The sequence below is a fragment of the Eschrichtius robustus genome, chromosome 11 (assembly GCF_028021215.1).
Source record: "Eschrichtius robustus isolate mEscRob2 chromosome 11, mEscRob2.pri, whole genome shotgun sequence".
Classification (NCBI taxonomy): domain Eukaryota; kingdom Metazoa; phylum Chordata; class Mammalia; order Artiodactyla; family Eschrichtiidae; genus Eschrichtius; species Eschrichtius robustus.
In genome coordinates, this window is record NC_090834.1 from 109617330 (window position 1) to 109643459 (window position 26130).

Here is a 26130-nt window from a genome sequence, read left to right on the forward strand (position 1 = left end):
TTCTACCAGCTGGAACCCACTCTGCTTTCCAAGGGCTTGCGATTAGATGTGGCCCAGTTTTAGATTAGTCTCCCTTTAGATTGACTCCAAATCAACTGATTAGTAGCCTTAATTATATCTGTAAATCCCTTCTGCCGAGTAAGGTAACAAAACCACGGGCGTAATAACTCATCACATCCTCCCCAGCTGGGGAGTAGGGCAGGATATTTAGGGGGCATTTTAGGATTCTGCCTACCCCAGTCTGGCTGTGCCCAGGGGCCTGGGAGAGGGATGATGTCGGTAACTGGGACCTCTGGTTCCTCTGCCCACCTCCGTATATGGCTATATGTGGATATGGAGGGGGTTGTGTGTGTGTGTGTGTGTGTGTGTGTGTGTGTGTGTGTGTGTGTGTGTGTGTGTGTGTGTGTGTGTGTGTGTGAAGTGTCTACCTCTCCCTCTGTCCTCTCGCTTTTCTCTCTTCATTCAGTAAATACACCTGGGCTGCCAGCTGGGTGAGCAGAGCCATCACTGTCCTTGTCCTGTGGTGCCCACGGTCTGGCCGCCTTCAGGGCCCCGGGGGCTGCCCCACCAGCCTCACCCCAGCCCATTACTATTGGCCTCCTGCCTCGGCCACACCATGTGTTGACTGTTCTGCACCCCAGGTCCTGTGCTCAGTATATTATTACATTATATGTGTTATTTCACAGTAATTCTATTTTACAGCTGAGGAAAGTAGGGCTCAGAAAGGATATTACTTCCCCCTGTCACCTAGCCAATAAACCTGATGGGGCTTGGATTTGAGGCCAGAGCCCACATTTTAGCCACTGGGATTTTTTTTCTTTTGGGCTCCCTGCTCAGGATGAGGGCCATGACCTCTGAATCAGTCACTTCTGTGTTGACTGCTGGGTGGTGGGTTCTGTCCTTGTGGGTAATCAGCTGGATCCTGGATAAGTGAAGTCACTAGGAACTAGCTTCCGGATAACTGAGCCACCCCATGCCTATGGGTTAGAACGCCTGTGTTCACCTGGCCCCTTACACCATCCTCAGCCAAGTCCCGATTCCTGGTTGTTGCTGGCAGATGGTCAGAATGGTGAATGCTGAGCCCACAAATGTCGAGACCCGCTGCCTGCTGGTGTCGGCAGAAAGCCAGGCTCATTGACCGGTAGCTCCTTGGAACCGAGGGGCTGGAAGGGCCAGGAGACGTTCAGTGAGCAGATTTGAGGTTGGAGACAGGGACGTGTCCATGAGTGCTAATGTGTGGGGTCCAGGGTGACATGGAGAGGCTCCTTGTTTTGGGTGAGGGCAGGAAGTCCTTGGGTGAGCTCTGCCGTGTTGATTTGGGACGTGGGCCACCCATCCTGCCTCCCTGCAAGATCCCACAACTAAACTCTAAACCAGGGGTGGCACTCTGCAGCCCGTAGGTCTGTGTCATCCTGGCCGCCTTTGCTTTGCGCTGGCCGACCAGGAGTCATGGTCACCTAGATAGGTAGATAGGTGGCCTAGCCCATGAAACCAAAATTATTTGCTTTCTGATTCTTTATGGAAAACGTTTGCTGACCCTGCTCTAAACCATGACTCTGTCATTTTAAAAACACCTAATCCTCAAGGTTGAGGAGGAAAAACTATGATTTGTCTTTGGGGGTCTGGGTGAGGAGCAGAGTGCTTTGTGACATCTCCTCTCACCCGAGGGACGTCAGCCACCCGCCCAGCCTTGTAACCATTGTCAAGGTGTTGGGCACATGAAGTTAACTGAACTGAAATAGTCAAGTTCCCCAGGGTTCAACACCCTTATTATTTTAATTTCCATGTGTATTAGTTTCCTGCAGCTGCTATAACAAGTCACCACAAATTGGGTGACTTAAAGCAGCAGAAATGTATTCTCTCACAGTTCTGGAGAAATCCAAAATCAAGGTGTCTGCAAGGCTGTGCTCCCTCTGGAGGCTGGAGGTGGGGGCTGGGGAGGAGGAGGAGGGGGAGGGGATGGTCCTCTGCCCCTCCCACTTCCTGTGGTTGCCCGTGTTCCTTGTGGCTGCATCACTGCAGTCTCTGCCTTTGTCATCACATGACCTTCTCCCCTGCCTTCACCTCTTATGTCGTCTCTTACAAGGACATTTGTCAGTGCATTTAGGGACCACACAGGCAATTCAGAATTAGACCCCATCTCAAGATCCTTAACGTGATTACGTCATTTGCAAAGACCCTTTTCCCAAATAAGGTCACATTCAGAGATTCCAGGCATTAGGACGTGGACATATCTTTTGGGGGGCCACCACTCAGCCCACTACACCATGAGAGACAGACACACCAGGTGGGCAGTGTAGCATGATGGTAGTGGGCACAATGGGAGCTGGTGCAGACAGGCTGGGGTATGATGTAGGGAAAGTTCTATAAGTGCTTTTGGCCTCCGTTTCCTCATCTGCAAAACGCAGTGTCAATAGAAACAGGCTCCATAGGCTGCCCTAAGAATTAAGTGTGAGGGTCTACCACACTCCTATTGGAGTGCCGGTTCTTGTGAGTTCTTGCCTGGCATTCATCCCCTCCATCCTCTAGGCCACAGTCCTGAGGTAGGAGGCAGAGGCCGACCCCCTCCCTCTTTTCTCTCCACAGCAGCCCACCCTTGTGCCCGGGACAATGGCGGCTGTTCCCACATCTGCATTGCCAAGGGTGATGGGACGCCACGGTGCTCATGCCCAGTCCACCTCGTGCTCCTGCAGAACCTGTTGACTTGTGGTGGTAGGTGTGACCTCAGCACTTTCTGTTGGGACATTGAACAGGGACCTGATTCTCTGCCTGCCAGGTTGCTGCCTGGCAGTCTTTTAATACATAGTCCCTGTGGCATCCAGTATCCCAAGCAGACTGTCTCTTTGTCCTCTTTTCTAATATATGCATTTCAGGGCTATGAATTTCCCTCTAAGCACTGGTTTTGCTGCATCCCACAAATTTTGATAAATTGCATTTTCATTTTCAGCTAGTTAAAATATTTTAAAATTGTTCTCAATAATTCTTTGGCCCTTGTGTTATTTAGAAGTGTGTTGTGTAATTTCCAAATGGTTGGGAATTTTCCAGCTATCTTTCTGTTATTGATTTCTAGTTTAATTCCATTAAATTAATGTGGAATTAATTTCCATCTCCTCGTCCCTAAAACAGAAGCAGCCATCCTCCATCACAGGCTCCTCACGGGAGTAACGAAGACAGCGGAGAAAGCATGTGCACACGCGTGTGTGAGCGAGTATGTGCACATACTCCCCCTCCTCCTCTGAGCTCCTGGGGGCCGGTCTTTACCCTGTCCCTTTTCTTCTCATCCTTACCCCCATGACCTCCACGTTGTGTCTCACACACGGCATATGCTTTGTATGATTTCTATCCTTTTAACTTTGTTCAGGTATGTTTTATGCCCCAGCATGTGGTCTACCTTGGTGAATATTCCATGTGAGCTTGAGAAGATGTGTCATCTGATGTTGCTGGTGGAGTGTCCTATAAATGTTGGTTAGATCCAGTTGATGGATAGTGCTGTTCAGGTTGTCTGTATCCTTCCTGACTGCTTGTGCTGTCAGTTACTGGTGGAGGTGTTGAAGTCTCCAATAGTGGGTTTGTCTAATTTTTTAGTAGTTCTGTCTTTTCTCCGCCTTCTACCCTTGATCCTCTTCTTCCCTAAGGTTGCACAGGGAGTGGTCAAGAATGTAAGCTTTAGTGTCAGACAGACTTGGGTTCAAATCCCAGCTTTGCCACTTCCCAGCTGAGTGACCCTGGGCTGGTCACTTACCTCTCTGAGCCTCCACTTCCTTCTCTGTGAAATAGAGAAATTGAGAGCACTTACTTGATGGGGTTGTTATTAAGTAACAGAGTACTTTGCATGGTCCCTGACACATGGCACACAGGAATGCCAGCTGCTATTAGTTGTGAGAATGGCAGTAGTAATAAAAAGGAATAATTGTCATTGTCACCATGATGAAACCCAATCCCCAGGACTTCCTCTCCTCTTCCTGCAGGTCCCCCAGGTGACCTTGGCTGTGCTGTTTCTGCGTTCCTCTCTTCTCCCCTCCTCCTCTGAGCTCCTGGGCGCCGGTCTTTACCCTGTCCCTTTTCTTCTCATGCTCACCCCCTTGACCTCCACGCTGTGTCTCATACACGGCATATGCTCAGCACATCTCAGGAAGCAGGACCATGGGCCTGTCCTTCTGGAGCTTTCTCCTGCCCCACCTCACACTGTGAACCCTGGAGAGCTTGGCCAAGAACAGAGGGGATATTTCATGACTGTCCCCTGGTGGGGGCCACCTTGACCCTCCTGAGCTTCCTGGTGGCTTTTTTCTGAGTTCTGGCCCCAGGGCCCACATGGCTTTGTGGCCTGAGTGGCTGTGCAGGTCCCACAGACGTCCAGGCTGCCCTGGAGGAGACGGGGCCGGGGAGAGAGCTGCACAGGGCGCTCAGCTCTCCCTGGGACCCCAGCCCCGGGCCTCCCCAGGGGAGGACGCATCCCTCAGTCACCCACCCCCGGGCTTTGGCCCTCAGACTTGAGGATGCCAGGCCTTTCCTCACGGTCTAAGAGGCCTGTATTTACTGTGTCCCCATCTCCGTTCTTCCTTGGCCTCTTCTCTGGGGGCTCACAGGAGGATAAGGGCTGACTGAGGTTCCCAGGAGGTGCCATGGACCCTCGTGCCTCGTGCACTGGCAGAGCAGCGCCACTGCCAATGTTGTGCACGCGCACATTACCGAACCAGGCGCACGCGCGCGTGCACATACTTGCTCACACATGCGCATGCGTGTGCTTTCTCTGCTGTCTTCGTTACTCCCGCGAGGAGCCTGTGATGGAGGGTGGCTGCTTCTGTTTTAGGGACGAGGAGATGGAGGCTCTGGGAGGTTGGGGGGTCCTCGGGTTGCACAGCTGCTGGGGGAGGCTGGGTTCAACCCCAGGTCTGTGCAACCCCCATCCTGTCCCGTCCTCGCTCTCCGGCCGCTGCTGCCAGGACTGGGGGCCCTGCGGGGAATCAGAGCCTGCCCCACGTGGACCCTCTCCTTCCTGCTGGGCTGTGGGGGGCTGGAGTCCAGGAGCGGGGCCTCGGCCACTGCCCACATGCACCTTTCCGTGGCCAGCACCCCTGTGTTCTTTGTTGGTGGCTCAGTGTGCACACATCCGTCGTTGGCTCCTTTGTCCCCGGCTGTCCCCTGTGGCCGAGCCCAGTGGGAACAGCGGCCTTGTGTTCATTTTTGCTCACATCTCCTCCCCCATCTCACATCCCTATTCAGCCCAGTGTGGACCCCGCAGTTATGGGGGAGGCATATGGGTTCCAAATGTTGAAAGGCTTAGTACATCTTGAAATCAATACTTTTGTGAAATTGATATCTTTTTTTGTTTTTTTGACCGTGCTGTGTGGCTTGTGTACCTTAGTACAGGGATTGAACCCAGGCCACGGCAGTGAAAGTGCCAAGTCCTAACCACTGGACCGCCAGAGAACTCCCGATACCTTTTTCCTTAATCAGATTTCAAGGGTATTGAGGACTGTTGCTAAACGTTAAAACGAAGTTTGGGCCAATTAATGGGGCTCAGTTTTCTGTGATTTTCCAGACAGAGGAGGGGAGAGATGATGACGGGCCCCCTGGGAAATGGGGGCAGCCTGGGGCCAAGGGGCTCCTCCTGCGTCTCTCTGCCAGTGCCCTGGCATCCGTGCCCATCTGCGTCCCGGCCTCCAGGACAGTGCCACTCACTGAGTGCTACTGCACGTCTGGCCCATTCTTGGCCTGCACTGGGGAAGTTTACCCCGAGGGGGGAGTGACTTGCCATGGCCACCTGGTAGGAGGTGGCCCCAGGTCTCCTGTCCTTCACCCTCCCGGCTCACCACCCTTCCACGACTCCCTCCACCAGGGAGCCTTCGAACCCCGCCCTCAGCCACTCTGCTCCCCGCTGTGGTATCCTCACCACCTGCCTTTCCTCAGCCCACTCTTCAACAAGGTGCCTGGGTCTTCCACCGGTGCCCCCCGCCCCGGCCATGCCTGTGGGCTCGCTGGCCACCCACAGAGTTCTGGCTCCGCTGCCCCAAATGTGTGACAGATGTGGGTGCTGACCACCCACTTTCTGACCCTCCTATTCCCGGCGGGGGTGCGGTGGACACTCCCCTGTAGCCAGGCCGTGCACACGGGCCTGGATCGACAGCTTCACCACACACTGGGGGCTGGAGGTGGGACGCAGACAGGACGCAGGGCAGTGGAGACCGTGTGGGTGCAGCACCTGTGAATTGAGCGTGTTCTCCGCTTTGAAACCCAGAGGTGTTTCGCCCAGTTTTTGCCCAGCGGGGCGGCCGGTGATGGTCTCTCTCTCCTCCCCAGAGCCTCCTACGTGCTCCCCCGACCAGTTCGCGTGCGCCACTGGGGAGATCGACTGCATTCCTGGGGCCTGGCGCTGCGACGGCTTCCCGGAGTGTGACGACCAGAGCGACGAGGAGGGCTGCCCGGTGTGCTCGGCCGCCCAGTTCCCGTGTGCGCGGGGCCAGTGCGTGGACCTGCGGCTGCGCTGTGACGGCGAGGCCGACTGCCAGGACCGCTCGGACGAGGCGGGCTGCGACGGTGAGGCCCTGCCCCTCCCCGAGGCGCGCGCTCTCCGCCCTCCGCCCTCCGCCCTCCGCCCTCCGCCCTCCGGGAGCTCGGGCTCCATCTGCCCACACGTAAAGCCTTGGCCTGGAGCGAAGCTGCCGCGGCCCCTCCGCTTGGGAGGGGAGAGTGTTAGTCGCAGGCCCACTGAGGGCTCTTGCCCTCTGCCTAGCCAAGCAGTTTGGCTTGAAGGCAGACTGAGGGTCTATCTTGCCTTCCCTCCTTCAGTCAAGAATTTTACAGAGACCCAAGTTAAGTCCAGTAGTCAGCTGGATTTGCATGGTTTACACCCTGCTTAAGCCCCATCCCAAAAGGCGGTGCTGTCCCCCACCGAGCAGTCTGGGGGATAACGCTTGCATCTGGGTGGTTTCTAGTATCCCATCGAACCAGGAGTTACAGAGAGGTTTGCTTAGTCAACCTGGGTCCACGCTGACTGGCAGGGTCTTCCTTTTACACCGTGACAGTGAAAGAAATCTCTGTGCTCCCTCTGAGTTTTTCTTACATAAAACGACCTGCTCAGTTGGTTCCTGCCACACACCATCAGCACCACGGCCCCATGACTGCCACTGAGCTGTTAATGGGTCGTTCCACCCCACAGCCACCGGTCCTCTTCTTGGATAACTCAGATGTTATCTGTTCACTGCCCACTGTCCCCATTCACGATGAGCTGCCATTTTGTGGAAGATGAAGGCCTGGGGATCATTTCCCCACGTGTTTCTCTAAAGCCGCAGTTGTTAAGTCTTTCCAGCTCACAGCCCCTTTGAATTCGATGGAGACTGTAGACCAGGGATGAGCACCTGCGGCCTGAGGGCCAAATCCAGATCACCACCTATTTTGGTAAATGCGGTTTTACTGGGACACAGTCAGGCGCGTTCATTTACATATTGTCTCTGACTGGTCTTGCACGGAAATAGCAGAGTTGAGCAGTTACAAAAGAGACCTATCTGGCTCTTTACAGAAGAGTTTGCTGAGCCCTGCCTTACATCCTTGGCCCCAGCACAGTCTTGTGGCCAAGATCTCAGCAGGTGGCAGGAGCCCTGATTAGGGACCGTCCCCTCCCTCCTCCCGCTGTGACTGTTTCTCCTGGAGAAAGGAAGCATCAGGAGGATAGCAGGCCCTAGTGCAGGCTCTGGGTTCCGCCCTCTGTTTCAGAAGCCTCCTCTCCTGCTAGGTTACCAGCAGATCTGCCCACTTATTGCACGGACAGGATTCCTTGTCTCTGGTTTCCAGAGTGGGCGCCTGGGGCAGGGCGGGTGGGGAGCTTAGACGGCAAGTACTGGGGGCGGTGATGCCTTCCTCGTGGGGCCATAGCCCTTTCCAGGTCAGCAGGGAGGCAGCAGTCAGTACCCAGCCTTCCTCATCCTCCTTGCGTGGCCCACCTCTGCCTTCCCGGTTGAGCTCTGCTCCCCCTTCCTGACCCTCAGAGCTCTGCTGGTGCATCCCCTGTCCCCTGCCCCTCCCACTCGAGGAGCCCGGCTCCCTGTGGTCCTCTAGTTGGCTGTCACCTTCCTGGTAACCTGGGAGGGCCTGGGCACAGGGGCCGTGGTAGTCCTGGTGCTTTGCGGGCCTGACCCGTGGTAGGAACCTGATGAATGAATCCCTCCCTGGGTCGTTGAGGTCTCTTCCCTGCCAGCCCGCCCCCAGCATTGCATGGGCCTCGGAACTGGGGTCCTCGAGGGGTGGGTGAAGACTGGCTTTGCTGTGACCACGCCCCGACCCGGTCCTAGAAAGGGTCCGTTTGTCTGCTCTGTATTTGGAGCCCAGACCTCTGTTGTTGGGTCTGGGGTGGCGAGGCAGGGAGCACCGGTGGTGGTCATCTGCTTAGTGCTCCTGGCTGCATCATGCCCTCCAGCCTCTCTGAACGCAAGGCCCCTCCTTGCAGCCGTCTGCCTGCCCAACCAGTTCCGGTGCGCCAGCGGCCAGTGCGTCCTCATCAAGCAGCAGTGCGATTCCTTTCCTGACTGCGTCGACGGCTCCGACGAGCTCATGTGCGGTGAGCTGGCTTCCCCCAGAGGGTGGGGTTGGAGGGTCGCCCTATGCTGGGGTTCTGTCCCAGGACCGTGGGGTCTAGAGGGAGGAAATGGCAGGGACTGAGGAGGCTGGGAGGTCAGGAGTATTTGGCCTCGGTAGGGAGTCAGGGAAGCCTTCCTGGAGGTGGAGGCGGCTGTGAGCAGGGGGAGGGGGAAACTGTGAGCCAAGGGGCATTTCAGCTGGGACAGAGGCACAGAGAAGGCATAGATGTGCCAGGCCAGGCCTGAGTGTAAGGCGGCATGCTTCTGCCCAGAGCCCTCACTCAGCAGCATCTGTCAACAAGATCACCCTGACAGAGTAGGGGGTGGGTCCATTCCCTGGCAGCCTGCTGTCTGGCTGAGGAGGAGTGTGATGTGTGCCCACGCACACACGTACACACACGCACACACACACAGGTGCTGCATGCTCCTTGAGTGATGTAGCTTGTACGGCCAGGGATGCAGGGGCTAGAGAATGTGAAACCAGGGCAGTCAGAGAAGCCTTCCTGGAGGCCTTGGCTCTTGAAAGGCTGTCTGATTCAGACAGGAAGGGAGCTGGATTCCCAGACAGGAAGTGGGAATGTGTCCGTGTGTCTGGGGATATGGCCACTTCGTTCACTGCAGAGGGACCGGGGCTGAAAGCTCTGACTGCAGGATAGAGACGTCTTGTGAATGGGGAAGAAGGAGGGGTCCCCAAGGGACTCACTGAGTGCTTTTGTGCCTTCACATCAACCCGGGTCAGGCCCCTCAGCTACCATCTCAAGAGCATGGTCTGGGGGCCAAAGGGTAGCAGTGGGAGCCCCGGGGGGTCTGAGCCCCGCGCCTCTGCTGGGCAGGTGTCCAGTGTGACAGTGTCTGTCTTCAAGCTCCCATGTGATCGTGGCCCCAGTCGTTGGGGGTGATATTTATCCATAGTCAGGCCTCGTCACCGGAACCAGCAGCTTTCCTCCCTTTCCTTTGGGTTTTGGCTGGCCGGAGGGGACGTTGTTGATTGCCCTCAGACACGTGCCACCCTGATGGGAAAGTGAATGTCCTTTTGTCAGAGTTGAGTCTAGAGCCCAGACATGCCCTCCATGCCTCAGGTGGCTTTGATAGTGGGGCAAGCCGCGGGAGTGCCCCTGCCCGGGAGCCCTGGGTGCACCTTTGCAGCCCTGAGCTGGCTCCTGGCTTTTTGGGTTTGACTGGGCCCCTGAGTCCAGGCCCTTCACATTCCACTTCTCACGCTTTCCCTGCCTAGGGCCTTCAGGATTCCTGGCCTCTGGGGCAGGCAGGCGTGAGGGGCTCAGATGGAGGCCCCGCAGAGGGAGGCCCCGGGCCCTGGGTGCCTGGGTCAGCCCCGCGCCTCCGCGTGGTCCTGTCTCCCCGCCCCGCCCCCTCCTGCAGCCTGGTGCTCGGGCTCAGCTGTACTAGGGACGTGGACGTGGGAGGACCCAGCGCCTGCTTCCAGCCGAGAAGCTCCGGGTCAGGGGCATGAATAGGAGGCTGCTTCGGAGGGGCCGCTGCTGAGGGGCCGGGGGCCGTGGCAGAGCTGAGTCGGGCCGAGGAGGGGGAGGAGGGTGCAGGGGGTGCTGCGGCTCTATCGGCGGGTGCGGGTGCTGGGCCGGGGCGGGAGCCGCCCGCCAGGGCGCACAGCGCCTGCCCCGCAGGAGGCCCGCTCCCTTTGGGTTAATGTCCGCCGTCGCTTCCTGCCCGCGCTCTGGCAGAAATCACCAAGCTGCCCTCGGACGACGGCCCGGCCCACAGCAGCGCCATCGGGCCGGTAATCGGCATCATCCTCTCGCTCTTCATCATGGGCGGGGTCTACTTTGTGTGCCAGCGCGTGGTGTGTCAGCGCTACGCCGGGGCCAACGGGCCCTTCCCGCATGAGTACGTCAGTGGGACCCCCCATGTGCCCCTCAATTTCATCACCCCCGGCGGCTCCCAGCACGGTCCCTTCACAGGTGAGGACCCTGGGCGGCGGTGCGGAGGCAGACAGGGCGGGGTATGGGGCGAGTGCATCAGGAATGCCCTTTGGACTTGACCTGAGATGTTCTCGTGGGGTGTGTCCTCTGAGTCATCCTCCGGGGACAGCTGGGCGGGGACACATCTCTCATAGGGCGTCCTCACCTGAACCTGGGTCTCCTGGGCAGCGGGGGCTGGGGAGAGTGCGCCGTGGCCGTGGGGCGCCCCTGCCCCTAACTGGCCTCGTTCCCCCACCCCCTCCCCGCAGGCATTTCGTGCAGCAAGTCCATGATGAGCTCTGTGAGCCTGATGGGGGGCCGAGCCGGGGTGCCCCTCTACGACCGGAACCACGTCACCGGGGCCTCGTCCAGCAGCTCGTCCAGCACCAAGGCCACGCTGTACCCGCCGGTGAGTAGGGGCAGGAGGAGGCCTGGCCAGCTCAGGGTCCCCCCTGCCCACCAGGGGCAGGCACGTCCTGTGACTTCAGGATTTCGAGAAGTACTTGCTGTTCCACCACTTAGAACGGTGGGTGCGTTCACTCTTCTCCCCGTCCTGACCTGTAGTTTTTCTCTTCAACATCGTTTTCTGTTTAGAAAAGAGTACTCCCTGCTCATTGTGGGTAATCTGGAAGCCGCATAAAATTCTAAAAAGTGGGAGTCTCAGCCGTAATCCCACCGCCCGGGGTTTGCTGTTGGGCGTTTCTCTGGTCTGGGTGGCCGTCTGGTTCCTCGGGCCTGCCCCATCGGCAGGGCCTGTCTGGATGGGAGCGAGCTTCCCCTCAGCGTCCCCGCCAGAAACACTCTATTTTCCCGCCCACAGCCTTGCTGGTTCCCAGAAAATAGCTGGATGGTTTTCTAAGGACAGGCACTCCTGGGGTGACTATTGTGGCTGAAATGCTGCCTGGAGCTTCCGGCAGCCTGAGACGGGTGAGGGGCTGGCCCTAGGCCGAGCCACACCCTAGGACGAAATGATTATGCAGAGGGTGAAGCGCCAAAGCCCCCAGTATCCCAGCCCCACACCAGGATCCCCAGGGGGACCCTCTCCTCGAGGCTGGAAAAGACCCCCATTTCCAAAGCGTGGCCCTAGGGTAACTGGGGCAAGCTTGATGCACGGATGTGAATCTGGGGATACATAGCAGGTTCTGACTTTATATGGTTCTGTGCTTTTTAATTCTTCAAAACCCGACTTCCTGTGATGGTATGCTCTTCTGATGTGAAGACAGCCCTTTGAGCTTTCCCTGGGGGGTCGCCAGCGAGCCCCACCCATCGGGGCTGGGCCTTCCTGCCCTTCTGGGCGTCCCCCATATCTGGGGTGTTGCCCCTCCTTATCACACTTGACCTGGTAGGACCAAGGAGTGGGGGGCAGCGGGGGTCATTATCTGGGGTTGGCAGGATCAGAACCAAATCTCCTGGGAGCTCCAGGGCCCGACTGTGTTTAGGGGCAGAGGGAACAAGGAGCCAGGAGCCTGGAGTTTCAGACTCCTCCCCGCCATACCTTTTGTCCTTCCTGCTGCTACTGTCACCTGGCTTTCAGATGTCCCATGTAACCAGCTGAAAGCACCAGGAACCCGTGTAAGACTGAGCTTACCCCAGGACAGCCCCCTGGGCCCCCCCATGCAGACACCAGGATGCTCGGGAAACTGGCTTCTCCATCCGCAGCCCCTGCTGGGAGCTGGGGAGATATTTTTTTTTTAAAAATTATTTATTTATTTATTTATGGCTGTGTTGGGTCTTCGTTTCTGTGTGAGGGCTTCCTCCAGTTGCGGCAAGCGGGGGCCACTCTTCATCGCAATGCGCGGGCCTCTCACTATTGCGGCCTCTCCTGTTGTGGAGCACAGGCTCCAGACACGCAGGCTCAGTAGTTGTGGCTCACGGGCCCAGCTGCTCCGCGGCATGTGGGATCTTCCCGGACCAGGGCTCGAACCCGTGTCCCCTGCATTGGCAGGCAGATTCTCAACCGCTGCGCCACCAGGGAAGCCCTGGGGAGATCTTATTTGACAGCAAGAGATGACACTGACCACCAGCAATTTTTTTCAGCGGCTTTATTGAGATATAATTCACATACCATCCAATCCACCCACCCACTTGCAGTGTACAGTTCGGTGGTTTTTAGTATATTCACAGAGTTGTGCGGTCATCACCATTGTTAAATTTAGAACATTTCATCATCCCAAAAAGAAACCCTGCATGGAGCCAGCTATTTAAAAATTAACTACATTAGTTTGAATCAGTAATATATGTTCGTGGTACAGAATTCAAAGGGCACAGTGAAAAGAAGGGCCCAGCCCTCATCTGCTCAGGAGCTCACCCCTCCCCCGGAGGCACATCCTGTGGCGAGTTTTATTGTGTGTCCTCCCAGAGGAAATCTGTACATAAGCGAGTATACAAGAGTATGAACTTTATTTTCTCAACAAAGAGAGTAATTTTTTTTTTTTTTGGAGATAATTGTAGATGTATATGCAGTTTTAAGAGATAATACAGAGAGGTCCCATCTCCCTTTCACCAATTTTCCCCAGTGGTAACATCTTACGTAACTATGGTTGTCTTAGCCCATTCATGCTGCTCTAACAAAAATACCATAGACTGGGCAGCTTAAACTACACACATTTATTTCTCACAGTTCTGGAGGCTGGGAAACTCAAGCTCAAGGTTCTGGCAGGTTTGGGCCCAGTCCCTGGTTCATAGAAGATGTCTTCCCCCACTTCCTTTTCTTTCTTTCTTTCTTTTCTTTCTTTCTTTCCTTCCTTCCTTCCTTCCTTTCTTTCTTTCTTCTTCTCTCTCTCACTGCGAGGCTTGCAGGATCTCAGTCCCCTGACCAGGGATTGAACCCGGGCCATGGCAGTGAAAGCCTGGAATCCTAACCACTAGGCCACCAGGGAACTCCCTGTAGTGGCCGTCTTATCTGTATATGGTGGAAGGGCTGAGGGAGCTCTCTGGGGTCGCTTTTTTAAGGGCACTGATTCCATTTATGAGGGCCCCACCCTCGTGACTTAATCACATCCCCAAAGCCCCACCTCCTAATACCATTGTGTTGGGGATTAGGTTTCAACATATGAATTTGTGGGGACACAAACATTCAGTCTATAGCAATAGTACAGTAGCATAATCAGGGCATTGATACGATACCCTTTGACTTTATTCACAGTTTACCAGTTTTATATATGCACTTTTATTTTAAGACAACTTTTATCTATCTATCTATCTATCTATCTAGCAATTCTAGGTTCACAGCAAAATTGGGAGGAGGGTAGGGAGGCTTCCCAAACCCCCCTTCCTCCCCCTTTATCAACATCCCCCACCAGAGTGGGACACACGTTACTGTCCATGAATCTACACGTCACCATCACCCAGAGTCCATGGTTTACATCTTGAGTTCGCTCTTGGTGGCGTATAATTCTGTGGGCTTGGACAAATGTGTAATGACATGTATCCACCATTTTAGTCTCATACAGAGTAGTTTCATATGTACTTTTTAAAACCTGCATGATAGCATCTGAAGCTCCTCTCTGAGCCTTGCTTTTTGCTACCAAGGATCAGTGAAAGCTGGCCTTTACCCAGCACTTCTGAGGAATACACTGTTCGTGTGCTGTTATCACCCCGACTCCAGAAGCAGGCGCTCTCGGCCTCCTGTTTAGCAGATGAGGCCAAGGAACTGAGTGGTGACTACCCGCCCCCCTCCTCCCTGGGGCCATTCTGTCCAAGCTGACCACTCCCCTACCCTGCCTCTCCTGCACCCTGAAGTTTGTTTTGCTTCTCCGGCAGCGCTGTCCCCCCCTTGGTGACTGGACAGTGCCCTTATTTGGGGTGTGGCTGGGCCAGACCAGTGGGTGTCCAGTCATTCCCAGGATCTCGTTACCCTAATGGCGATGCCCGGAACTCCTGCGGTTTCCTCATTTCCCCTCCTGGGTAGGGGCCGGCAGGAAGATGCCCTGCAACTAAGGCTGAGCATTGGTCATCTTGACGTTTCTTGCCAAGGGTCCCTCACGAGGGGACAGTCCACCTTCCCGCCAGCAGAGGGCCACACCAGCACGACCGTCCCTTTCAACACACTCTCCTTAGGTCCCGTTTAGGGTAAAAATGGTATGGTGGTGTAATTGAAATTTATATTTCTCTTATTACGTATGATGTCAAAGATCTTTTTGTATGTTTAATAACCCTTGTAGTTTTATTTTCTCAGATGGGTGCGTTTATGTCCTTTTTCTATTGGGTTGTTAGTATTTTTCAAATTAATTTGTAAGGGCTCTTTATATAGAGATATATTAAGAAAATTAGCCTGGGATAAGGGTTGAAAATGTTTTTCCTAGCTTTCTGTCTTCTGATTTGGTTTATGTTGTGTTTTGCCATTTATACAATGAAATTATTCATCTTTTATGGGAGTTTGGGGGGTTTTTGGTCATGCCCAGAAAGGCTTTCCCTTCTCGTAAAAAAGTTTCTTTCCGTGCTCTCTTTCTTCATGTTCTCAAAGTTTCGTGCTTGTATTTTTTTTTTTTTTCTAACTTTTGGCTGCGCTGGGTCTTCATTGCTGCACACCGGCTTTCTCTAGTTGCAGTGAGCGGGGGCTGCTCTTCGTCACGGTGTGCAGGCTTCTCATTGCGGAGCACGGGCTCTAGGTGCGCGGGCTCAGTCGCTGTGGCACGCGGGCTCAGTAGTTGTGGCTCGCGGGTTCTAGAGCGCAGGCTCAGTAGTTGTGGCTCACGGGCTTAGTTGCTCCGTGGCATGTGGGATCTTCCCGGACCAGGGCTCGAACCCGTGTCCCCTGCATTGGCAGGCAGATTCTTAACCACTGCGCCACCAGGGAAGTCCCTCGTGTTTGTATTTAATTTTGATTCTCCTGGAATGTAATTACGTTCACTGAGTGAGGCTGGAGGCATCCGACTTTATTTCTGTGCTGATGGCTACCAGGCGGCCTTTAGGGAATTCCCTGGTGGTGCAGTGGTTAAGAATCCGAGCTCCCACTGCAGGGGGCACAGGTTCAATCCCTGGATGGGGAACTAAGATCCCGCGTGCCAAGCAGTGCGGCCAAAAGGAAAAAAAAAAAAGGCGGCCTTTATTAGTCGAGGTCCAATCAGGAGACAGAAGTCACATGGTGATTTGAAGAGAGAAAAAGTTCAATATACAGAATTATCAGGGATTAGAATTGCAGGGAATTGGCCAGTGAGAGGTAAAGAGAACTCTTTAGAACGCAGGAAAAGCAGATGATCTGAGCGGGGAAGAGCCCCTAGCCCCCCCTAGTTCTGCACTAGCAGAACTTGCTAGAAATATGCCCACTGTAGTATTGGGGAGACTTCTTCCTTGACCTTCACCTCCCCAACGCCCTGCGGGAAGTAGCACCGACAGCAGCAGGGGAGGGGATTTGGGCAGGATCCCAGAGCTCTCCTTGGAGGCAGAAGTGAAGAGAAGCCAGGTCCAGTCAAGTTCATGGGCAGGTGCGGAAATAGGAGCCCACAGGCCTGGGTTGTGGGAGCAGCTGGGGAGGCCCCTTCTGCTGGGCTTCCCTGCCTGGTTTCTGCCCCCTCTCTGAACAGCACCCTCTTCCCCGAGGCGTGCCGTCCCAGCTTTGGGGTCACACCCTGAGGAAGCCACAGGCTGGCTATTTGGGCTGAAGAGGGCCCTCCCCCGCAGAATAAGGAGAGGGGTCCATGCCAGTTCCTGAAGGGCAGGGGAGGGGCCTGGGCATGTCTTGCAGGTTACTCACCTAGTGTCAGGACAGCCTCGGGAAGCGGATCTTCTTAGCCACATTTTAGGAATGAGGATACTGAGGCCTCAAGAGGCGAAGTCCCTCACCAGGGAGCAGCTGGGAGGTGATAAAACAGGACTCCACCCACATCTGCCGAAGGGGGGTTGGCGAGGGAAGGCCGTGCCCTTTCCATCGCCCCAGGGACCTGGGGGAATTCAGTCCCTCAGGGCACTCAGACTCCCAGGTCTGGCTGTGCCCCTGGCAGGGACAGCTCAGAGGAGGGGCGGGGGGCGCAGGCAGCGATGGTTGCTGGGGAAGGTGCAGACCCCACGGGTGTCTGGGCCCCAGGTCTCTCTGTCCCTCTTGTGGGGCCGGTCATGTGCCGCCTGGCTCTGGAGGGCGCATTCACGGGGAAGAGTTGTGTACTTATTATCACAGTTTGGGGGCAGTATAGTCCCTTGAGAATGGGGCGCCCTTTCCAGATTTGCTGAGAGGGCGGGGAGGGCGGGCAGCAGGGCTGTGGCCCCTCCTTCCGTGTGGTGGTGCCTGTGCCTTGTCAGGGGTCCGGCTGGGATGCGGGTCCCCTGAGTGTTAGGAGTAAGGAATGAATTAGAGATTAGACTTTGCACCACGTGGGAGGAGATGGGGGAGTAAAAGACCAAAGAGGGGAGTTGACAGAAAAGTCCCCGAGGAACTTCGGGAGGCACTCAGTGGCCTCAGTGGCGTGGGGACACGCCCGGGCCTGCAGGGACCCTTCCCTGCTGGTGGCACGGTGCAGAGGGGGCTGAGTCGGGGTCCTGAGCGCGCAGCCGAGCTCGGGCCTGGGGTCACCACTGATCAGCGGGCCGGGCTCTCCCCCTGCTCTCCCCCTCCTCGTGCCCACCCTCGGGCCACAGCTGCCCTTTCCCCTCCCCAGACCAGGAGGGGCCCTGGGAGGAGGGCAGCCGGTTGGGGGTGGCCGGTGGGCGGTGGGGACCGCCGGCTCCAGGGCCCGTGTGACCTTGCTTGGCTCCCCTCAGATCCTGAACCCGCCGCCGTCCCCCGCCACGGACCCCTCCTTGTACAACGTGGACGTGTTCTACCCTTCCAGCATTCCCGCCACCGCCAGGCCGTACAGGTACGGAGCCCCCGCGCCCCGCGGTACCGGGCCTGGTCCGCATTTCCTGCGGGAGAAAGCGCGGAGGGGTCGGGGCGCCGGTGGGCGTGCTGAGTTCAGAAACCATCCGGAGCCCACGGGTGGCAGCCCTGGGGGTGTTTTGTAAGCCGGGCCACACGTGGCCTTGAATGACGCCCCCAGGGGTCTCCACCGCAGCCGGCCCCGCCCCCCGGAGGGCTCTGCGCTCTGTGCCTGAATCCAGCGCTGGGACCCCGGTGGGGCGCCACCCCTTGGTACCTCGGTCCCGGGAAGCATCAAATCCACAGCCGCGGGAGAGCAGGCGAGGCTGGCCCTTGATGGGGCGATCCTTCCCCCTTACCCACTGCGAGGGCCTGCTTGAGCCCAGGAAACCCCCGGGCCTGCTCAGCCCCGACCCCGCACTCCCAGCTGTCCCTTTAGGGGTCGCACGACCCCCTCCTTGGTGGGGAGCGGCCAGCTGGAGAGCGTTGAGGAGAAACGGGATCCGGGTTTGCTGGCCTGTGGCCAGGGGCGGGTCGGAGCCGGGGTGGGCTTGGTGAACCTGCTGACCTTCACCCGGTGGTCTCAGCCAACAGGGCCCGCCCACCAGGTGCGCTGGGGCCCCCACCCCCACCCCCACCCCCGGGCGAGCTACCTGATGGGGTGGGTGGAGGGTCGGCCCCGTCAGGCTCGCCCCCTGTGTAGAGAGCAGGGCTTGGGGGTGGCGGAGGCCCTTGGTCCTCCTGGAGCGGCGGACCCTCCTGGCGCGGCACCGGCTGCCACCTGGTGGCCGTTTGGGGAACTCCGGGGCCTGGCCGGGGAGCCGGGCAGCCGTGCAGATTCCGGGGAGGCCCAGCCGTTTACTGGGTCACTGCCCTGTTCAAGAACCTGCGGGGGCTCCCCAGTGCCTCACTGTCACCGTGTGTCCCCAGAGCTGTCACCTCCACACCAGCCAGGCCAGGCCCCTCAGCCTCCAGTCTGCTGCATGCTTTGCTCCTCCTGCCCTGGCTTTGGTCCCCCTCCAATTCCTCTGCCCTCCCCACTGTCTGTGGGCGTCCCTTCTTGCTCCCAGGGCTCACGAGGCAGATCCTGCTGCTGCACCTTCCTCAGTGTAGGGGCCCCTCGCTGGCCCTTTGGTGCTGGCTCCACCTTCCCGCCCACTGTGGCTCTTACACACACCGTAATCCCCACCTTGGATGCAGGCCAAAGGGTGATGTCACGGGGGACGGTCGGGAGGCATCTCCGGGATCAAGATGGGAGGCCAACTGGTCTCCAGTATTTACAGTAATGGTAGAAGGGGGAACGGTCGTTGACCACTTTCTGGTGTCAAGATGCTGTTTCTAGCACGTTCCAGGCAGAATCTCATTTTAATCCTCACAAACTCCTTTTGAAATGGATACTGTTTCATCTTCCCCATTGTGTCAATGAGAAACTGAAGCTCAGAGAGGTTAAGTTGCCCAAGGTCAGCCAGGTAGGCTCTGGAGGCCTCGTTCCCTGTAAAGGCGACCTTGGCCTGGGGCTGCAGTCCTTGTCAGGGCCTGGGCTTGGCAGCCTGCAGGGTAGGTGCCAGTGCACCCACTTTAAAGGTGGCGATGTTGAGGCTCAGCGAGGCCACCTAGCCGGGGGGCCCAAGTGCCCAAAGGTGGACGTGCATGTGGGCCACTCTGAACCCAGGTCCCCTTTCCCTTGCTGTATCCCCTCCAGACCCTATATCATCCGTGGCATGGCGCCCCCTACGACGCCCTGCAGCACAGACGTGTGTGACAGTGACTACAGCGCCAGCCGCTGGAAGGCCAGCAAGTACTACCTGGATTTGAACTCGGACTCAGACCCCTACCCGCCTCCGCCCACACCCCACAGCCAGTACCTGTCGGCGGAGGACAGCTGCCCACCATCGCCCGCCACGGAGAGGAGCTATTTCCACCTCTTCCCACCCCCTCCGTCTCCCTGCACGGACTCGTCCTGACCTCGGCCGGGCCACCCTGGCCTCTCTCTGCCCCTGTAAATAGTTTTAAATATGAACAAAGAAAAAATTATATTTTATGATTTAAAAAATAAATATAGTTGGGATTTTAAAAACATGAGAAATGTGAACAGTGATGGGGGGTGGGCAGGGCGGGGAAAACTTTGTACAATGGAGAAAATATTTATAAACCTAATTTTTTTAAACATCATTGCCATTCTTTCATGCCGTGTGTGTTGGAGCTGAGTGTCCCCACGGAGTGAACGCTGACCTCTGGCCCTCCCTGGACAGCTGTCGGGGTCGTGCACTTGTCCTCCTGGGCATGGGCGTCTTGCCATCAGGCTCCCACAGGGAGGGGTGAGACCTCTGGGCAGAGGCCTGCGGGTGGGTCAGCTTCGTGGATGCCTGACTCATGCACGACTTGATGCTTGATTTCATGCTCTGCTGTTGCCGTCCCGAAATTCTAAATAATTTTGAAGACTGAGGCCCTGCATTTTCATTTCGCATTGGGCTCTGCAGGTTACATACCTGGGCTTTGGGCTGTTCCCTGGCTGGTCCTTGCTACTGTCTGACCTGTGCGTGCCGGCCCAGGGCCGCTGCTGCCCGTCAGGACAGTGCTGGGGTGGGGGGATGGGCCGGGGGAACTTCCCCGGCGGGTCCAGTGGTTAAGGCTTCACCTTCCACTGCAGGGGGCGCAGGTTCGATCCCTTAGCTCAGGGAGCTAAGATACCACGTGCCTCACGGCCAAAACACCAAAACATAAAACAGAAGCATATTGTAGCAGATTCAATAAAGACTTTAAAAAAATGGTCCACATCAAAAAAATCTTTGAAAAAAAACAGTGCTGGGGGGGACACTTCCCTGGTGGTCCAGGGTTTGGGACTCAGCGCTTTCACCGCCAAGGGCCCGGGTTCAATCTGCGGTTGGGGAACTAAGATCCCGCAAGCTGTGCAGTGTGGCCAAAAAGAGACAGTGCTGGGGGCCCTGCCATCCGCGTTGACCCCGGTGGATGGCGCTGCCGGGCCACACTTGCCCCGGCTTGGGCAGGGAGCCCCCAGCCCTCCTGCTCTCCCGGCCCCCACTGTGTCCGTATCTGCAGGTGGGCTGTGGAGAGCCTGGTCCTCACAGAGGCCTGCCCTGTGCCCCCCCGGCTGGTACTGGAGGAGACATGGGTCAGGCCTGGTCCCCGCCCCGGGGGGGTCCCCAGTCTGTGGAAGTAGCGGTGTGTCGTGAGGAGGCTGGGCTGTTCTGAGGCCAGGCAGGAGGAACCACACTCGCAGGGCTGGGAGGGAGGAAAATGCAACAGCCGGGAAGGGCCTGACCCCCACCGGAACGTCGGCGGGAGGTCAGGGTGGAATCGGGCGTAGTGCTGGTGCGCCCCCCACTTGGGGATCAAACCATAAAGAGCCAGAAGAGGTGCCTCCCCACACGACCCTGAGATTGCACCCTTGAGCCCTGTGGCCTGGAGTGCCGAGGTGACAGCTGAGGGCGGGGAGTCTGGTGGGATGAGGAGGGCTGTGGCCCCGAGGGCTCCAAGACTGTTGGGCCGGGGGACACAGCTGGGGTTGGGCCTGGTTTCCTGGGACAGACCTTTGAGGGGTAGCCTCCCCGACTCCTGACTGCCCAGGAGATTGCCCGGGAGTTCCCCGAGGTCGTGGGTCAGCGCTGGCGGTGATGGAAAGGGGGGGGCTTGCTGGTGCTGCTGTCAGCACCTCTCGAGAGCAGATGCTGGGGATGGGCCGCCTGCCGTCGGTGCAAAGTAACAGTGAGCATGGGCGGCCCGCCCTGAGTGCCAAGCCAGGGCCAGCTGTGCCACCCCCGGTGGGGATCTACACTCAAGTCCCCTTTGTAGACCGCAGGGGGCAGATGCGCCTCTGCCTGAAAAGCTTCATTTCTTATCCGCTTCATCCAGCCGCCCCGTCCGTCTGTCGAGGAGGGGTGCCATCACCCACCCCCCGGGACTACAGTAAGGCTTCCGTGAGATAAGCCTTACTCGGCCGGGGCCTGGCAAGTAGCAGGTTCTCGGTGAGTGGGAGAGGTGACATACTTGCCCAAGGTCACAGCGCTAAGGACCAGCAGAGCTAGAGTGCAGCCGGCCCCCGGGGCCCAAGGCAGCAGCTCCTGCCCACAGAGCTGCCTGCGGAAGGAAGCTCAGGGCTCGGAGCACTTGGGCCCCCTCGCTCTCAGGTGCGCATTAAAGCACCAGTATCGATGCAGGCAGCCAGTGGGGCAGCGGGGGGGCGGCTGCATCATGGGGGAGAACCCCCGCCCCCCCCAACTCTCCTGCCCGGTCAGCCATCCAGTCTGCTCGGGAAGCCTGGGATCCAGCACGGGGTCGGGGAGCGGTGGCCGGGCTGCTGCTCGCTGGTGGCCTATGTGCGCTGGGAGGAAGTCCTCCCCCTCCCTCTCCCGCAGGCCCCGGATAGAGCCATTGCATGGCCGGGGTGCCAGAGGGTCAACCCACTGGCCTCCCACTATATGTCAAGTAAATCTATCAGCCTTTATTAAGCGGCTACTGTGTGCAGAGCGCTGCACTTAAGTCACATGCTGGGGGCCCCAGAGAGCAGTGAGATGTGACCCCCCCCTCCCTTAAAGGTGCTCAAAACCTAGTAACAGAGGCAGTTTCCAAAGCTGTGGGGAAAGCACAGTGTTATATTCTGGGGCCCGTATTCAGATGGGAAGACGAGGGCTTCCTGGAGGAGGTGATGTCTAATCTGTCTCTCAAGTGTGGGGGTGAAGTTAATGGGCTTATTTCATTTAAACTTCACAACAGCCCAGCTAGGTCAATGGTATCCCCAGTTTGTAGTAGAGGAAACCAAGGTTCGGGGAAAAAGAAGTAAAGCCAGAATTTTTTTCATTCATTTGTTCAATCCTTCCTTTATCCAATAAACATTACCATCTGGCTACTGGGTGCTGTTCAATGGGGCCAAAAGGGCTTCTACTTTCCCTTTAAACCCTCTCAGCTCTGCGGTGACACCCACTGCTCCCCAAGTCTCTGCCATCCCTTACTGAGCCCTGCGGGGTTTCCCTCATGTGATGGCCCCCTCCCCACCAACCCCATCAGAGGGGATCCATTTGTTCAGGTCGGCCTGCCTCCAACCCCAGGACGGGTGTGGGAGCTCCGCCCTGCCAGAGGTCCAGAGTCCCCTTGGGTCTACAGCTGCCCTGGGCAGCTGAACCAAATCCATGTGCCCAGATCTGGAGCACGTCCACTGTCAGGCAGGACGCTGGGGAACCAGGATGTGGGCAGTGTAGAAGGTTCTGTCCCTGAGAAGCCTGGGTGGTTGCGAAGTTGGGTGGGCTTGGATCCCACTTGTCCCCTGTTCCTTCTCCAGAGCCACTCAGCTGGCGCTTCTAGCACTGGGACTCCCTTGTTGGACCACACCCTCTGATAATGGAGCTGGAGTCCCACCAAGGAACACCCAAAGGCCATCTTCTCTTTTCTTTCCCCGCAAGCTCGATGGTGGCCCTAATCATTAGCAACCCTAGTGGTTCCCCTTTCTATCACCAGTCCTTTGGTGGGAAGGGAAATACTCACCTCCCCCCCAACCCAGACTGAATCTTAACGCAGTGAAGAAAAGGAAAAGAAACAGAGTTAAATTTCCATGTTAAAATGGGCCTACCCTTCATATCCCACTAGATTTCCCTAACTGGCCCCTTCTCTCCAGCCTCAACACATCCTAACCTGACCCAGCAACCACCCAGCACCAGCTCTGGCCCTTCCAGAGCATGTCCTCTGCCAGGGAAACCCCACTCCAGCCCTCGGATCAGGACTGAGCCTTGGTGACCTAGCAGAAGGAAAGACAATGGTGGTCTCTGTTCTCAAGGCAAGCTCATCCAATTTAAAGCCTTTTCTTTATCCTAAGCTGGTCTTTCCTATCTGAGTGTATGTGTGTGTGTGGTAAAATGTCCCTTCTTTTATGAAATCACAGTAATAGTAAACAGTATTTTTTAAAAATCACTACTTGATAGAATTAAGATCTGGCAGCTCTGTGTCTGTTCCCCAAGGTTAAGGAGTCATAGCTGGGTGATGGGCATACGTGCACTCACTAATACTTTTCTCTCTACTGTTGAGTATGTGTGAAATTTTTCATATAATTTTTAAAAAAATCTAGATGGGTTGAAAATTGAAATATTAAAAATTAAATTACAAAGGGATAGGGAGAAAAAGAGGAAGGTGGCAATTTGAGAAATCTAGAAGTTTTATGATGGTGAGGCCACTGCAGAGCTTTTGAAGTCACTCTCCTCCTTAAAGCCTGTCAATGGCTCCCCATGGTCCTCAGGAGATAGGCTCAACTCAGATGCCTCCTCCTCCAGGAAGTTCTCCCTGACTTCAACCCTTCTGGTTAGGCTAGGAGCTCATCATAATTGGAGACTCTGGGTGCCCACTTATGTTGGACGAGGTACTGCGCTATTTCTTTTCTTTTTAATATCTATATATTTGGCTGCGCCAGGTCTTAGTTGAGGCACCTGGGATCTTCCTTGCGGCGTGCGGGATATTTAGCTGCGGCATGCAGGATCTAGTTCCCTGACAAGGGATTGAACCCGGGCCCCCTGCATTGGGAGTGCAGACCCTTAACCACTGGACCACCAGGGAAGTCCCTGCATTATTTCCTTTAATTATAGTGCACATGGCTCTGTGACCCACCTCAGTCTGGGATGGAGGAGCCTGAAGCAGATACCGGCAAGTCCTTTGATGATGAATGAGTAAAGGGATGCACGGATCAGTGGGTGGCTGGGCCACCTCCTCCCCAGGAGGGCAGGTGCCAGCCCTGGCTGCCCCCTCCTGCCCACACACTCAGAGATGTCCCTCTGAGGCACCACCCCCTGTCATCAACAACACTGACTTGTGCCAGAGGACCAGAATTGGGACACGGACAGGCAAGAGAGAGACCAGATTGAATAGGACGAAGGCTTTGTGCTGGATTACTTGGAAAGGAAAGGCAGGAGATAGGTAGGCTTAAGACTTCCTCACCAGACAAAAGGTAGCCATTGGAAGAACAAGGCAGGCCCAGCTGCAGGGAAGGGTCACACCAAAGAGCATTGTCAGAGCATCGGTCAGTCAGAAAGACCAAGAGGTCTTTAAAAAGAATTTGTAATGAAATTAACAATTAATTACTGAGCATCTACTGTGTGCTAAGTACTAGGTACTGTAGTACAGCAGTGAATAAAACAAAAACTAACCTCAAGAAGCTTTTAGTCCAGTGGATCTAGAAACAGAAAGTCGTTTTCAGTCCTGCTCAAGAGCACAGGGTTCATCTCATATTTAATGTTATTTAAAGCATCACATTGTATAGAGTGCTTTCACTGTCCCAGGGTTCCCTGCAGCCTCTCCCGTGCTCCTAGGTCCAGTCGCTAGGGACTGCCCCTCTGGTCCTATGCTGCTGCTATAGCACAGCCTTGCTGCTCGTAATCCAAACAATCCTTTCCAAAGTATGGCCAGCCCTGAATTCGCCCTTCTGTTGCTCCGAAGCTTTTCCTGGCTCTCGCTGTCTGAGGATAAACCCCAAGTTCCTTCGCGTATCCTCCAAAGCTGCTATGAGTCCCTCCCATTGTTTTCCCCCCAGACCTGTGATCACCACGACCTGGTCCTCCAACAGATGTGCCTCCCCCCACCATGCTTCTGCAGTTCCCTCTGCCGGGTATGCCTGCTCCTGCCCGACCCTGGGTTATCTGTATGTATGTCCCTCTCCCTAACCCTCTGCACCAAGCACATCTTCTGAACTGGTTTCAATCTTGACTGTGTTCTTCACTAGCTGTGTGGCCTTGGGCAAGGCTCTGAGCCTCTTCCGAACAGTAGAATCAAGGCAAGTAACATCTGCCCTTGGTTGCTGCCTTCCTAGAGGCCCAGTGCCCTTCAGGGCATGGACACAGGCGGGTAGGTATTATCACCAGTACTTTACAGATAAGACCTGGAGATTCAGAGGGGCACTGATCACCCAGCCAAGGTCACTCAGCCAGTACGGGTGTCTAAATGCTTTCCGGGTCTCAGTTAACTAACACGTAATGTTGGGATGATAATCTACAAGCAATGAACTCCTTCTAGATTCTGCTTCTAGCCACAGGCTCGCTGAAAGGGGTGAGCTGGGGGAGAGGCATGTTTGCACCAGAGACCCAGCTCCTCAGGTGCTGGGGTTGACCCAGTTCAAGCTGGGCTCCATTCTCGCTGCCATTTGGCACGGGGGCTCAGAGAGTCTGAGTCAGGGAGGTGGAGGGCCAGCTGGGGCGGATGCACAGGGGTGCAGCGGGACGCTGAGCATTGGGAAGGCAGCCCAGGGGCCAACTCCAATGGTCCTGCCATCCCGCTACTCCCAGGGGCCAAGCTCTGTCACTCTTCTCAGGCCTGGACTCTGGGAGACAGCCTGGGGAAGCCCCGCAGTAAGCCTGCCTCCTGTCGTTGAGGTGGAGTGGCCATCTCTGACCAAGCCAGTGCCCCCAGGGAAACCTGCCATCCTCCCTGCACGGGGCGCTCTTTATGACTCCAGGCCCGGCACCCATCTGAGCATTGGGACTGTTGGTTTCCCCCGGGGCGTCACCTCTCCCACCACAACCCAACCTGCTCCAAAGCCCCACCCTGGGGTCTCAGGTCTCTCTCCCAGCCACCCAGACCTAGGCCCACGGTTCTGTTCTCCCTGTCCCGTGGGTGGAAATGTCACCTGCTCAGGAAGACCCCGACCACTCTGCGGCCTGCTTTACTTACCTGGTGTTGCCCAGGTGGAGTCTGACGTCTCCCACAGACGTCAAAGCCGGGACCCTCTGCTCCCTGCGCACCCCCGCAGGCTGGGCACAGACCAAGTGCTCACTAGATTGGAAGAAGCACCTGCGTAAATCCTTCCGCGAGGCAAAACAAAGAAGACCCCCGCGTC

General features: G+C 56.5%; 1 protein-coding gene across 2 annotated transcripts in view; it reads left to right on the forward strand.

The window, feature by feature from the left end:
- The window catches only part of LRP5 (LDL receptor related protein 5), a 109955-nt gene extending 90554 nt beyond the window's left edge, over positions 1-19401 (forward strand). The window contains exons 17-23 of one of the 2 annotated variants that reach the window (XM_068554907.1): positions 2587-2712; positions 6301-6537; positions 8414-8554; positions 10274-10510; positions 10780-10919; positions 17207-17304; positions 19006-19401. In XM_068554907.1, the coding sequence (XP_068411008.1) occupies positions 2587-2712; positions 6301-6537; positions 8414-8554; positions 10274-10510; positions 10780-10919; positions 17207-17304; positions 19006-19267 (1241 nt within the window). In that variant the 3' untranslated portion in view covers positions 19268-19401. The remainder of the gene's footprint in view (positions 1-2586; positions 2713-6300; positions 6538-8413; positions 8555-10273; positions 10511-10779; positions 10920-17206; positions 17305-19005) is intronic. The other variant, XM_068554908.1, reaches the window with a different exon arrangement.
- The last annotated feature ends 6729 nt before the right edge of the window (positions 19402-26130 follow it).